Source organism: Malania oleifera, chromosome 11 (genome assembly GCF_029873635.1).
Source record: "Malania oleifera isolate guangnan ecotype guangnan chromosome 11, ASM2987363v1, whole genome shotgun sequence".
Classification (NCBI taxonomy): domain Eukaryota; kingdom Viridiplantae; phylum Streptophyta; class Magnoliopsida; order Santalales; family Ximeniaceae; genus Malania; species Malania oleifera.
In genome coordinates this window covers 37,931,150-37,946,680 of record NC_080427.1, presented here as the reverse complement: position 1 = coordinate 37,946,680, position 15,531 = coordinate 37,931,150, and the positions used below count along the sequence as shown (strand labels likewise).

The 15,531-nt window shown below is 39.5% G+C and overlaps 2 protein-coding genes across 3 annotated transcripts in view; one reads left to right on the top strand and one right to left on the bottom strand.

Moving 5' to 3' along the window:
• The window catches only part of LOC131167378 (uncharacterized), a 66,855-nt gene that overhangs the window by 46,512 nt on the left and 4,812 nt on the right, over positions 1-15,531 (bottom strand). The window lies entirely within an intron of this gene.
• Positions 4,905-7,463, top strand: LOC131167379 (uncharacterized). Its single transcript, XM_058126176.1, has 4 exons — positions 4,905-5,557; positions 5,647-6,455; positions 6,496-6,614; positions 6,718-7,463. The coding sequence occupies exons 2-4, from the start codon at positions 5,816-5,818 to the stop codon at positions 7,219-7,221; spliced, it is 1,263 nt and encodes a 420-aa protein (XP_057982159.1). The 5' UTR covers positions 4,905-5,557; positions 5,647-5,815; the 3' UTR covers positions 7,222-7,463.

The window sequence follows — 15,531 nt, the reverse complement described above, 5'->3', positions numbered from 1 at the left end:
TACTGATGACATATTTATTTAGGGACAATATAAGAAATGTATATAAATGATTGTACAATAAAACTCATCTGTCACACACTGATAATAATGTATTTAATAATGTATTCCGTCTTATTGAGAGGTGTCTCACCCCATCAAAATATCAACTTTTCAAGGCCTTCAGGGAGTCAAGCCTAGGAGCTTCAGGGCGGGACTTAGATGATCTCGCCAAGGGTGAGTGTAGGCAGGATACTGTTTTGTTTATGTTAGATGTTTTTGGACATTCTAGGGTGGACACTTGTTTATTTTGGGACTTGTTGATGCCAAGGTTGGGTTAGCTCTCTGGTAGTTATGGTTGTAGAAAAATACTTTACTTCCCTTATTTATTAATTTAATTATGGACAGTGATATTTTGGACCCCACTGGGTCCTTGATAATTTTACAAATGAGTTTTAAGGACACGTGTTCCTAAATGATGTGGATATGATATGGGATTTTAAGTATTTAATGTATGTGTTTATGGGGCATTACAATTGTGGTATCAGAGCAATAGAATTTTCGGGTCTTTACAATTGTGGTATCAGAGCCTAGGTTGCTAGGTTCTGCAGACTATAGTAGAATATACTACCAGAGTATAGGAATGAGTTAAGGATAAGATAGGAAAGGGGTATTGGGTTTTATCTTACAGCCTGGAGACAAGAATTTCGTGACGGTTTTCTGTGATTTTCCTGAGGCGACGGTTTCATGAAAATCATGGCATACCATCAACAGTTCTGTTTCTGAGCAATAAATTGAAACCTGAAATTGGGAATTTGGAGGGTTATTACTTTATTGTGTGGACAAAGTCTGAGTATTTTAGTATGAGAGTATAGTGAATTTATGATTTTAGTGAATTGATGGTACGGGCCGTGTTCTGGCAGTAGGGTTCTAAGAAAAGTATTTATTGTCCTATTTTCAGGATGGATCACCGAGATAAGAATGTGAACGCTTGAGGGGATAATGACTTAGGGGCTTCTAGCAGGGATGACATCGATACCTCCACATTGCTGCGCGGGTTAGCCCGACAGGTTAGGGCAGAGATAAGGCAGGACTCCAGAAGTCAGGATACGCCACCCGCAAACCAGGGCGGCTCTATCGAGCAGTTTATCCAGATGAATCCCCCGACGTTTGCAGGAGGAGCTGACCCGATCGCTGCGAAGGACTGAGTGCAGGAGATGGAGGAGATATTGATTGTCCTACGCTGCACAGAGGAACAAAGGGTACAGTACGCCAATTTTAAGTTAGTCGGAGAGGCTAAGTGATGGTGGCGAGCTATAAAGCTGGTCGAGGAATAGAGGCCAAGACTTGTAGCTCTGACTTGGGGTGTTTTAAAGAAATCTTGTTCAACAGATACTTCCCCGCTTCCACCAGGGATGCAAAGGCGGAGGAGTTCATGAATCTAACTCAAGGACACTTAACTGTATAGCAGTATGCGGCCAAGTTCATGGAGTTGTCTCGCTTTGCCCCCTACATGATCCCAGACGAGCCAAAGAAAGCGCGGAGATTCGAGAAAGATCTAAGACAAGGGATCTATAAGCAGATAATGGCATTCCAGGTTTAGGTTTTCTCAGAGCTGGTGGATAAAACCACGGTTGTGGAAACCAGTCTACAGGGGAGTGCGGGGATGGCAAATTAGAGGAAGAAACCCATGCCTCCGAGTTTTCAAACCAGTCCAAGTCAGGGTCCGTGGAGGAAGAATAACAACAGTGTGGGCCAAAGACTAGTGGTGGGGAATCGAGTGGGACCAGGTGAACTGTCACGCCCTCCATGCCCCAAGTGTAACAGGAGGCATGATGGGAGATGGCGAAGGGAAACATGGACCTGATATTGGTGCGACACACCCGGCCACCTTGCATGGGAATGTCAGGCACCGCCAATCAATGCTACCCCCATTAGCCAATTTCGGGGAGATGGTCAAGCATCCCGAGGCGGACAGCAAAGGAATACCGCCCCGGCACGAGTCTATTCTCTGACGCTAGGAGAGGCAGAAAAGGCAAATGACGTGGTGACAGATAATATTTCATTTCTATCCAATAAGGTTGTTAATTTGTTTGATTCAAGGGCAACACATTCCTTCATAGCACGGGAGTTTATTAGAGTATGTGGGATGGAAACTCAACCTCTGGATGTTGATCTATCGGTGGCCACACCGACGGGGACCGTGGTAGTGTGTAGAAGGATTCTTATAGGTTATCCAATCAGTATACAGGGGAGAACACTGCCGGCTAATCTAGTGGTTTTTGACATGCACAGTTTTGATATAATTTTGGGATGGACTGGCTAGCATCCAGCTATGCCAAACCTCCCGAGGAGTTGGAGTACAGATTCGTGGGGATGTACATGCATGCTTCGCCACCAATTTTATCAACCATACAGGCTAAAAGGCTACTCCTAGATGGATGTCAGGGGTACCTAACTTGTGTAAAGGAAGCATCAGAGAGAGAGTTAAGATTTGAGGATATCCCGATAGTAAGGGAATTTCCTAATGTGTTCCAGAGGATTTTCCAGGGTTACCTCCCGAACGTGAGGTGGAGTTTGCTATCGACCTATCTCCAGGGACGGTGCCGATTTCTAAGGCTCCATATAGAATGGTTCCACCAGAGTTGAAAGAATTAAAAGAACAGTTACAGGAATTGTTGGACGAGAGGTTTATCAGGCCGCGTGTATCACCGTGGGGCGCACCGGTGTTGTTTGTTAAAAAGAAGGACGGGTTGATGAGGATGTGCATTGACTACCAGAAAATAAATAAAGTAACGGTTAAGAACAAGTATCCACTTCGTCGTATAGATGATCTGTTTGACTTCAGGGAACACGGGTGTTCTCTACAATTGATCTTCGATCTGAGTACCATCAGGTGAGAGTTAAGGCAGAGGATGTACCTAAAACTGTGTTCCGAACTCGGTATAGCCATTATGAATTTTTGGCTACGCCCTTTGGATTGACTAATGCCCTTACTGCATTTATGAACCTCATGAACAGAGTATTTCATGAATATTTGGATCGATTTGTAGTGCTGTTTATTGACGATATTCTGGTATATTCAAAGAGTCATGAGGAGCACAAGCATCATTTAAGGATGGTACTCCAGGTGTTGAGAGAAAGGAGGTTGTATGCTAAATTCAAGAAGTGTGAGTTCTAGTTATAGCAAGTTGCATTCCTCGGGCACATGATATCCAGGGGTGGTATTCTGTGGACCCGAGTAAGATAGAGGCAGTGGTAGATTGGGCAAGACCGAAGAATGTCCACGAGGTTAGAAGTTTCTTGGGATTGGCAGGATATAACCGTCGATTCGTAGAAGATTTTTCCAAGTTGTCAGGCCCTCTGACAAAGTTGACCAGGAAAAATATAAGATATGAGTAGACGGATGAATGCGAGCAAAATTTTCAGGAATTAAAACAGAGACTCATCACTACACCGGTACATAGTAGTTAAAAGCGCGCAGTGAGGCGATGAGTTCGCCGCCTCATATCAAGTGAGGCGAGGCGAGGCGACCTGCAAGAGGCGAGACGAGGCGAGACGAGGCGCAGTGAAGCGCGAGGCGCAGTGAGGCGCGCCTTGTGTATTTTTAAGCCATTTAAAGGAGACAAACGAACAGAGCCCTAGCCCCTTTCGACCCTTCGAAGCCCTTCGTGAGTTCGTTTGCGAGCCTTTGAACCAGCCGGAAGCCTTCGCGACTTCGTCTTCGAGCTTCGACCAGGATCGTGAGTTCATCTTCGACATTTTGAAGAAGCACGACCTGCGCAACTTCGTTTCGAACCAGCCGGAGCCCTCGCGAGTTCGTCTGCCTGCCTTCGAAGCAGTCGTGAGTTCGTCTGACTGCCTTCGAGCACGACGTGAGTTCGTCACGTCGCCTTCAACACTTCGAACCTTTGTAAGTCTTCTTCTTCTTCTTCTTCTTCTTCTTCTTCTGCTGCTGCTGTTGCTTGCGTCCCGCTGCCTGCTGCTTCTCTTCTCTTCTTCTTCTTCTTCTTCTTCTGTTGCTGCTTCTCTTCTTCTTCTTCTTCTTCTTCTTCTTCCTGCTGCATGCTTGCTGCGTGCTGCTGACTGCTGACGGCTGCCTGCTTTTTTTCTTCTTCTTTATATGTAAGCTTACTGTTTTTTAATTTATAATATTTAGTTTAATTAATGTAAGCTTATAAATTATAACTAATAACATAATATTTATTTTTTTCACAGAAATTTAGCTACTGTTTTTTAATTTATAATATTAACTTCAATTAATGTAAGCTTACAATTTATAACTAATACATAATATGTATATTTTTTACAGAAATTTAGCTACTGTTTTTTAATTTATAATATTAAATTTAATTAATGTAAGCTTACAAATTATAACTAATACATAATATTTATTTTTTTTACAGAAATTTAGCTACTGTTTTTTAATTTATAATATTTAGTTTAATTAATGTAAGTTTATAAATTATAACTAATACATAATATTTATTCTTTTTATTGAAATTTAGGTACTGTTTTTTAATTTATTTGGAAATGCATTATGTAAGTCTTAAATTATAAATATATGATGCATTGTTTTTTCAGTTAGGATACTGGATACCAAGTCTAAAATCTTAAATGGATTCTAGTTCTGGATGTGAGGCCTCGTCAAAGAAAGATCCCGCATGGAAGTATGCACATTTGGAGGATCAAAAAAATAGAAATAATTTGACTTGCAATTTTTGTGCTAAAGTCACAAGGGGAGGAATATTTCGAGCAAAACAACACATTGTCGGAGGATTTCGAAATGTGAAAGAATGCTCTAAGTGCCCTACTCATGTACGTGAGGAGATTAAAGAGTATATGTTGAAGAAAGATATGGAAAAGGAGGAAAATGAGTTATTGCCCGACTTTGATGATATAGATCATTACGGTGAAGATGAAGTTCAAGAAATTGACATTCGTGGCAAGAGAGTGTTTACTAGTGATGGAAGTAAAAGATCATACCAATCCAACTTGAAGAAACCAAAACAGAAGGGGCCTATAGACTTGTTTTTTACTCCCGATCCAAAGAAAGCGATTCAAGCTAGGAAAGAAGGGAAGATGAAGCAAACATCAATAAATGAAGCGTGCAAAAAAGAACTTAGAAAAAAGGCAATGGGAGATTTTGCTAGGTGGATGTATGATGCTGGGATACCATTTAATGCTGTACGTTTGAGCAGCTTTGCAGTGGCACTTGAATCGATTGGACAATATGGTCCTGGAATAAAGCCACTTAGCTATCATGAAGTGAGAGTTCCTTACCTAAAGGAGGAAGTCAGTCGAATGAAAGAGTTGTTGAAGGTCCATAAGGAGGAATGGACAAAATATGGCTGCTCAATTATGTCTGATGGTTGGAGAGATTCAGTTGCTAATAAAGACATAATCAACTTTTTAGTGAACTCTCCAAGGGGATCAGTATTCATCAAGTCTATTGATGCTTCTAATATTGTCAAGAATGCAGATAGAATGTATAGATTACTTGATGAGATGGTCGAAGAAATTGGAGAATCAAATGTGATTCAAGTGGTAACTGACAATGCGTCAAACTATGTTGCAGCAGGTAAGAACTTATTTTTAGAACTACTTTCTATAGTGTATATATTGTTTATTTTAATATTTTAATGGCTTCATTCCTTGATTTTTCAACAGGGAGATTGTTGGAAGCAAAGAGGCCACATTTATATTGGACACCGTGTGCTGCTCATTGCATTGATTTAATTTTGGAGGATATTGGGAAGATGCCTTCAATTCATGCAACTTTGAAAAGGGCAATTTTTTGAATGGCTATATCTATAATCGTGTTGGCGTTGTCAACTTGATGAGACAATTCACTGGAGGAAAGGAGTTGCTAAGACCTGCAGTTACAAGATTTGCAACTGCCTTCATCACTCTTCGTTCAATCCATCTTCAAAAGAATAACTTGAGGAAGATGTTTACTTCTGAAGATTGGAATACTACTAAATGGGCAAAGGAGGCGGCTGGCAAAAGAGCAGCTACTATTGTTTTGATGCCTACTTTTTGGAGTACCATCGTTTATGCTCTTAAGTTAACAGGTCCACTTGTTCGTGTACTCCGTTTGGTTGATGGGGAAAAGAAGCCTGCAATGGGATATATTTATGAAGCAATGGATAGGGCTAAGGAAGCCATAGCTAAGGCTTTTGGTGAGAGAGAGGATAAATTCAAGGAGGCATTTGAAATTATTGATACGAGGTGGGGATGCCAACTCCATCAACCGTTGCATGCAGCTGCACACTACTTGAATCCAGAATTTTTCTATTCAAACCCCAACATTTTGCAAGATGAAGAAATTATGTCGGGTTTGTACAAATGTGTTGGAAGGTTACTGCCAACTATTGAAATGCAAGATAAAGTTTCAAGTGAGTTAGAAAAATACAATGCCGCTAGTGGCGTCTTTGGAATTAGTTTGGCAGTGAGACAAAGGAAGACAAAAGCACCAGGTAAAGTGTAGGTATTCATTTAAAATTTATTTTATAACAGCGCAATGGTGGATGGCATATGGATCAACAACTCCAAACTTGCAAAAGTTTGCTGTGAAAATTCTTAGCCTCACGTGTAGTGCTACTGGCTGTGAAAGAAATTGGAGCATATTCCAACATGTAAGTCATTAGTATATCATGGATTAATTATTAAAGAACAAGAACTACCAATCTACTGCTTTTTAGAATCATTATTAACCATATTACTGTAAACTTTTTGCAGCTTCATAGCAAAAGGAGAAATAGGCTATCCCAGCAACGCTTGAATGATTTGGTATTTGTGAAATATAATCGAACTCTGAGGCGTCGATACGACAAACGTGACACCATTGATCCCATCCTCCTGAAGGACATTGATGATAGTAATGAGTGGTTGATTGGTAGGATGGATGGTGATTCTGATGAGGATGATGAACTTGTGTTTGAAGATGATAATTTGACTTGGGATTCTGTTGCTAGAGCCGCTGGACTAAATAACCCCCCGCATCACACTAGATCAAGAATAAGTACAAATATGCCATCATCGTCTAAAGGAAGAGGAAGAGCTTCATCTAGTAGTGCAACCACTGCTAGGGGTCGGACCACAATGTTGGAACTTGTAGATGAGGATGAAATCCAAGTGGATAATGCAGAGGAGACGGAAGAGGAAAAAGATGTTGGAGAAAACAGTTCTAATGATGAAGAGGAAGATGATGATATCTTCACCGACCTAGTTGATGATGAGTGATGAGTGATGATTGAGGAGGATTTTTAGATTTTATATTTTGAAATCTTTTATTGTACTCTTTTCTTTTGATGTTGAACTATGTTGAATTGTTGAGGCTTTTGGGCTTTGTCTTGGCAATTTTATTAAATTTCCAATTTTTTTATTGAATGTTTTGACATTTTAAATTCTAATATGACTAGATATTCATATGTTCATATATAAATTACCCCAAATAGATATTTTACACCATTTTAATAATTGTGCGCCTCACCTTCGTGAGGCGCGCGCCTTCGCCTCGCGCCTCGCGCCTCGGCTTCAAAGACCCTTTGCGCCTCGGCTCGCCTCGCGCCTCTGACTACTATGCACCGGTATTGACCATTCCTTTAGGAAAAGGGGATTTTGTTATTTACAGTGATGCATCCAGGAAAGGGCTTGGGTGCGTGCTAATACAACGAGAGAAAGTAATTGCATATGCTTCTCGGCAACTCAAGGAGTACGAGCAGAACTACCAACGCACGATCTGAAGTTAGCAGCGGTGGTTTTTGCGTTAAAAATTTGGAGACATTATTTATATGGGGAAAGATGTGAAATATTCATAGACCACAAAAGCCTGAAATACTTCTTCACCCAAAAGAAATTGAATATAAGACAAATTAGATGGCTTGAATTAATTAAAGACTATGACTGCACCATCAATTACCATCCATGGAAAGCTAATGTGGTAACTGATGCTTTGAGTCGGAAGTCAGGGAACGCGTCAGTCTCGGCAATAGTAGCTCAACATCAAATCCGAATGGATCTGGAAAGATTTGGTGTGGAGATAGTGGAAGGAAACTACCAGACAATCATTGCTAGTTTGATAATCCAATCGACCCTACTAGTGCAGATTAAAGCAGCACAGATGGCAGATGAGGAACCAGTGAAAATTAAGGGTAAGGTACAGAGAGGATCGGAAACAAATTTTAATATCTCAGATGATGGGATTCTCAGATTTCACGCCAAGCTTTGTGTACCAAATGACGTCGGGATAAAAAGGGCAATTCTGGAAGAGGCTCATCGCTCTCACTATACAGTGCATCTAGGAAGTACTAAGATGTATTGGGATTTGCGAGAGTCTTTTTGGTAGAATAATCTAAAGAGAGAGATTACCCAATTCATGGAGCAGTACTTTACGTGTCAAAGCTAAACACCAGATACCAGCAGGGCCATCGCAGCCACTCCACATTCCTGAGTGGAAGTGGAAGCATATTTCTATGGATTTTATTACAAGGTTACCCTCAGTACTGCCTATAAGACCAGCTATGCTATATGGATCGGAATGTTGGGCGACAAAGAAACACAATATCTAAAAAGTAAAAGTTGTCAAGATGAGAATATGCTCAGATGGATGAGTTATAACATTGAAAGAGAAATTAAGGAATGAATATATTCGTGGTAAGTTAGGTGTAGCTCCTATAAAAGATAAGATTAGAGAGGGACAACTCAGATGATATGGACACTTACAACGTAGGCCACATAGTGCACTTGTGAGGAAGAGTGACTTAATAACTGTGAGGGGCAGTAGAAGGGGTAGGGGTAGACCTAAAATAACTTGGGAGGAGATAGTGAGTAAGGATTTAATATCCTTAAATCTATCAAAAGAAATGGTCCACGATCACATAAATTGGCAGAAAAGTATTCAAATAGCCGACCCCACTTAGTGGGACTAAAGCTTGGTTTTTTTGTTGTTGTTGTTGTTACCCTCAGTACTACACGGGCAAAACGTCATTTGGGTAGTTGTCGATCGTTTGACGAAGACTGCACATTTCATTCTGATTAGAGTCAGTTATTCTATGAATAGGTTAGCAGAGTTGTATGTGCAGAAGATAGTTAGACTCCATGACATCAAGACACATAATTCACCTCCCAGTTTTGGAAAAGCTTATAGAGAGCCTTGGGATCTCAGCTAACATTCAGTACGGCATTTCACCCCCAGACTGATGGACAGTCAGAAAGAACGATCCAGATATTGGAGGACATGTTGCGGGCGTGTGTGCTGGATTTTGGTGGTAATTAGATTCAGTATTTGCCGTTAGTCGAGTTCGCTTATAACAATAGCTACCAGGCCAGCATTGGGATAGCACCATATGAAGCGTTGTATGGGAGATGATGCCGATTTTTACTGTATTGGGACGAGGTTGGCGAACGGCAGATTTTGGGGCCAAAATTGATTCAACAAACATCTGAGAAAATCAAGCTGATTCGGGACAAAATCAAGGCAGCTCAGAGTCGACAGAAGAGTTATACTGATACTCACCGACGGGAGCTAAAGTTTGATGTGAGGGTTATGATTTTCCTGAGGATTGCTCTGATGAAGGGAGTTATGAGATTTGGGAAGAAAGGTAAATTGAGTCGTAGGTATATTGGGTCATTTGAGATTTTGGAGAGCATTTGTCCAGATGCCTACAGGGTAGCTTTACCCCCAACGTTATCTAGGATCCATGATGTATTTCACGTATCTATACTGAGAAAATACGTCTCAAATCCTTCACATGTGATAAGCTACGAGTCATTGGAGGTGAGTGACACCTTATCATATGATGAAGTGACAGTTCAGATCCTAAACTAAAAGGAACAGGAATTGCATACCAAGAAAATGCCATTGGTGAAAGTACTCTAACGTAATCATGCAGTTGAGGAAACTTCATGGAAACTGGAGGAGGAAATACAACAGAGGTACTCACACCTTTTCAGCAAGGCCTAGCATTAATCAAATAATTGTGACAATTCAAGTGAATATTTAGTTAGTGTAGGTTATATAGTTAATTTACTCAATTGTAACCTTTCTGTTTTTGGTTTTAAATCTTGGGTGGTTTTGGGAGAGTTTTGATTTGGCTATTTGTAATCTCTTTGAGTCATTTATGTAACCACAGTATTCCTCCACCATAAGTAAGGATTATTAATAAAATTGGGATGGGACTGCTATGTGGGTGGCCGCCAACTCTTCCTATAGTCGGGTAAACATTTCAGTGATTTTTAGAGGAGATTGTAATAAGTAACGGTTAGCAAATTTCAAGGACGAAATTTTTCTAAGGAGGGAAGAATGTAGTTATTCCAAAAAAAATAAAATAAAATAAAATTAATAAATAATTAATTAATTAATTATTAATAATTATTAATTATATAATATAATATTATAATATATATATATATATATATCTTCCTGAAACTTCTAAGTTTCAGGAAGAAAACATAATTGAAACATTCCCCCCCCCCCAGCATGTTTCTCCACTCTCTCTCTCTCCGTTTCTCTCTGCGCTCTCTCTTCTCAAACTCTCTCTCTCCTCAATTTTCTCAGCAAAACTTACTCCAATTGAAGAACAGAAAATATCTCTAGGTTCCAATTTCGGCCTCTAACGTTTTAATTGGGGAGATTTCGTGGTTTAGACGTCATAAGCACCACTCCTGGGATAAGGTAAGGGAAATAGATTATGTCAGTTTATTTTAAAATACTTCCGATTAAATTTAAGTACGTGAATTTAATTAGCTTTATGTTAATTAAAATATGTCTGAGTTAAATTAAATTGTCAGAATTTGATTATATTATATTTTTGGGAATATTTTGGAATTAAATCAAACTGCGGGAATTTGATTATATTAAGTTTTCTGAATTATTCAGGCGTATGGAAACGATGTTTTGTTTAGTTATTATATATGTATTTGAAAAAACCAAAGTGAGTAGGGTAATCATCTCCCGTTTTCCTGAAAAATGTATATTGTGAGTTAAATAAAATTATGGAGATGATCAGACTGGATTTTTAAAAAAACGTACTTTTTCCGGCCATATTATTTAATTATGATTTCATGTAAAATGTGTGGCATGAGATAAACTAATAATAGGTTTTTTTTAAATGGATTTGTTGAGCTGTTACGACATCATACTGCGAGTATGTGTTGTTATACTGATTTATGGATATATAAATATTAGGATTACTGTGAAATTATGAAACGACCAATTCGATATGGGTATGTGCATATGACAGTTTAATTCCGTTAATTCTGGAATGACAGGTTTGATATGGATATGTGAATATGACGGTTTAACTCTGTTAATTATGAAATGATAGGTTTAATATGAATATGTGAATATGACAGTTTAATTCCGTTTTATGGTAAGTTAGACTTTGCATCAAATTGGGGAAATATGAAGTGACTAAATATAAATATGTGTAGAAGGCTTGTGTGGCGTATAAATCGGAGTAGAATGCTTGTGTGGCATATAAATCGAAGTAGAAGGCCTGTGTGACATATAAGTCGGAGTAGAAGGCCTGTGTGGCATATAAATCGGAGTAGAAAACCTATGTGGCATATAAATCGGAGTATAAAGCCTATGTGGTGTCTGTACTAATGCCGATGGGGAGGTATGCTCAGTACAAAAAATTTGTGTGTATATAGAAGTATTATAGAAGTGTGAATTAAATTATTTGTGATATGTTGTAAAACCTATGTTAGTAGATTTATTATGAACTACCTTATATTATCTGAAATATGTCATAAAACCTACGTTAGTAGATTTATCCGAACTGCAGCATATTATTTATACCGATGACATATTTATTTAGGAACAATATAAGAAATCTATATAAATGATTGTACAATAAAACTCATCTGCCACACACTGATAATAATGTATTCCGTTTTACTGAGAGGTGTCTCACTCTATCGAAATATCAACTTTTCAGGGCCTTCGGGGAGTCGAAACTAGGAGCTTCAGGGCAGGACTTAGACGATCTCACCGAGGGTGAGTGTGGGTAGGATATTGTTTTGTTTATGTTAGATGCTTTTGGGATTCTGGGGTGGACACCTATTTATTTTGGGACTTGTTGATGCCAAGGTTGGGTTAGCTCTCTGGTAATAATGGTTGTAGAAAAATACTTTGCTTCCGTTGTTTATTAATTAAATTATGGACAGTGATATTTTGGACCCCACTGGGTCCTTGATAATTTTACAAATGAGTTTTCAGGGCATGTGTTCCTAAATGATGTGGATATGATATGGGATTTTAAGTATTTAATGTATGTGTTTATAGGGCATTACAATTGTGGTATCAGAGCAGTAGAATTTTCGGGTCTTTACAGCATAGCTCCTCCTAGTGAAATAAAAGAACACATATTTTTTACTTAAATTGACCAATTATAGTTTTTTGTGTGCAATTCAAGACCTCATAAGTTCATGTGATGTTGCAAGTATACCTTGAGACTTGTGTGATGCTCATGCCTGCAAGCTTGAACGTGTGAACATTGGCTGACTCAATTGGTTGACGAGCTCTCCCCCAACCAAGTCAGCCAATGTTCACACGTTCCCCCAACCGAGTCAGCCAATGTTCACATGCTCAAGCTTGCAGCCATGAGCATCACAAAAGTTTATCAACCAAAGTGGTAACTGTGAGAGTAATATGAAAGGCAATCACATTTTATATAGACGAGTCATTAATTATGTTCAAGTTTGCAGGCATGAGCATCACACAAGTCTCACAACCAAAGTGGTTATAGTGAAAGTAATATCAAAGGCAACCACAATTTATATAGGCAAGAGTCATTAACGTAGAAGGCATCCATAGTTCAACAAAGTACATCAAAATCATACATGGTAAGACGATAAAAGGGTCTACTTATTTTATTCAATCAAGAAGGTTGTGTACAAGCATTAACACAAACAATTCAATTTTGAATATGAAACCCTAGAGAGTAACATATAGGGTCATTATTTCCCCACCCACCTACCCTTAGTTATCCTATTACATTGTCACCCCCTAACACAAGGCATCATAAACTCTAACGAGCCCTCACCCACCCAATCATCCTCCCAAAATTGAACCTTGTTGCCATAAACCACTTTGAAATGGGTGAGAGAGAAGAAAAGACTGGCAATCTAAGACATGAACTTCCGGGGGCTGACTTGAAAAAGAAAAAGGGGGGCTTCCCTTATGTCACACGCATTCCACTAACCCTGTACTTCTTCCAATCACCTTGTGCTATAAAGAGTTACCTCTAAGAAGAACCTCCAAAATCATTTTTCAACGAGGGATGTTTTTATAAACCACCTTCCCAAGTCCTAGCGATTTGGGTCTACTAGCTAACAATGTGATCTCTCTTATCCCCCCCATAATCAAACCAAAAAGAGTCATGCATCATCCTCTCAAGAATCCTAGCAACACTTCGGGGCACTCTACAATGAGATAGAAAGTAAATTAGGGACGTTAAAGAGGGCAGCCTAAGCGCAGTATGACCCCTTAATGAAATGTACCCCCTTTTCCACCCCCAACCTCCTATGAACCCTCTCGATCACAATATCCCAAAAAGCCATGGACTTAGGTTCCCTTTAGAAAGGAGGCCAAGATAGGATAGTGGCCATTCCACAATAGCACAACCAGCCATAGCCTTAAACCCATCTAAATCCCCACCTCCCACATTAACACCCACCACCCCAATCTTCATCAAGCAGGTATATTAATCCTGAAATTATTTCAAAGATTTCTATAAAATAATTGTTTTTCTAAGCATCGGTTGAACACAAGACAACGGAGGGGCGACCTAGATGGCTTGGACATTTAAAAGGCAAGCCTAGTAGAGCACCTGTGGGGAGGAGTGAGTTAGTTATGGTTTCTAGCATGAAAAGGGTTAGGGATAGGCCTAAAATTACTTGGAATGAGGTAGTGAGGAAGGATTTAATAGCTCTTAATCTAACAGAGGAAAATGCTCTAGATCGAGTGAATTGGCGGAAAAAGATTCATGTAATTAACCCTACCTAGTGGGACTTAAGGTTTGTTGTTGTTGTTGTAATTGTGTTTCTAAGTTTCTCAACATTGTCCTCAAGAAACAACATTGTATCATCCACAAATTGGATATAAGACACCTCCACCTCCTACCTACCAAAACGTAAACCCCTTATCACCCCCAAGCCTTAAGCATTTGAGTGTATTTGGCTTTGTACATCCACCAAGGTAAACAGAAGTTGAGACGACGGATCCTCTTGCCTAAGCCCTTGAGAGACTTGAAGGAATTCAAAGGAGGTTTCTTTGGGGAAGCTTCGAGGTGAAATCCAAACTTCACCTTGTCAAATGGGGCATGGTTAAACAACATTTTCATTTAGGAGGCTTGGGTTTGAAGTCCCTCCACACTTTCAACAAAGCCCTATTAGAGAAATGGTTATGGAGATTCATGATTGAGAAAGATCACTTTTGGCGGGGAATTGTTGCTATGAAATACGAGCTTGACATAATAGCTGGATCTCCCAACCTAATAAAGGACTATATGGTGTAGGAGTGCAAAATTTCATCAAGAAAGGCTAGAATTTTTTTGCTTCGTGTATCAAGTTTAAGGTGGGGAGGGGGGACAACATTTATTACTGGCACGACCAGTGGCGCGATCAAGAAGCTCTTAGCATCCTATTCCCAGTCATCTACAACTCGGCATGTGATGAAGATGCCCAGATTAGTCAACACCTTCAAACCTCAGATCAGAGGCTTTTTAGGAACATCCTCCTCCTTAGAAATGTGGATGATTGGAAACTCAACCAGCTCATGGATTTCTATAGCTTTATGGATTTCTATAGCTTTCTCTACAGCTACCAACACTGTAATGAAACCAATCTCCCTTTTTGGACTATAAAAGTGAAGGGAGCCTTCATCTTTAGATCCTTCTATAGGAAGCTCTTCCCTTTGGTGTCAAACAACTTTATTTTCCATTTAACTCAAATTTGGAAGACTTCAGCCCCTACAAAAGTTGCCTTCCTTGCTTGGGAAGCAACCCATAGTAAGATTTTAACCATGGATAACTTGCAAAGAAAGGGTCTATCTGTTGTCAATAGATGTCCCCTCTGAATGGTTGACGCAAAATCGATTGAACACATCCTCCTTCATAGTGCTTGGACAAGGAATCTTTGGAATATGGAACTGTCTCTAATTGGACAAAGGTGGGTTATCTTTGATTCTGTAGGAAGGGAACTCTGGGCCTAGAAAGGGAATCGGACCACAAAGGTGAAGAGAAAGGCTTTGTCCCTCATTCCCCTTGCAATTTTCTGGTGCGTTTGGAAGGAGAGGAATAGGCAAGTGTTCAAATATTCATCCTCAACAATCCAAATCAGCAAAGAAGACAGGTTTACTATGGCTAATATTTAGCATAGCACAATTGTTATTAATGATTTTGATGTAACGTTTGACTTGTTTGACACCCTTCAGGGTGCTTGATTTAGAGAACCATGGGCTGGCATCCCATTGATGCCTCTTAAATATAGTTGCTTTTACTAATCCAAAAAAAAAAAATGTTTCTTGAGGTCAAGAACCTTCTAATC

Coding starts and splice junctions, on each gene's coding strand:
- LOC131167379 (XM_058126176.1), top strand. CDS start 5,816: ATGAGACAATTCACTGGAGGAAAGGAGTTGCTAAGACCTGCAGTTACA. Junction 6,456..6,495: donor AAGGAAGACAAAAGCACCAG/GTAAAGTGTAGG, acceptor ATTTTATAACAG/CGCAATGGTGGATGGCATAT. Junction 6,615..6,717: donor ATTGGAGCATATTCCAACAT/GTAAGTCATTAG, acceptor AACTTTTTGCAG/CTTCATAGCAAAAGGAGAAA.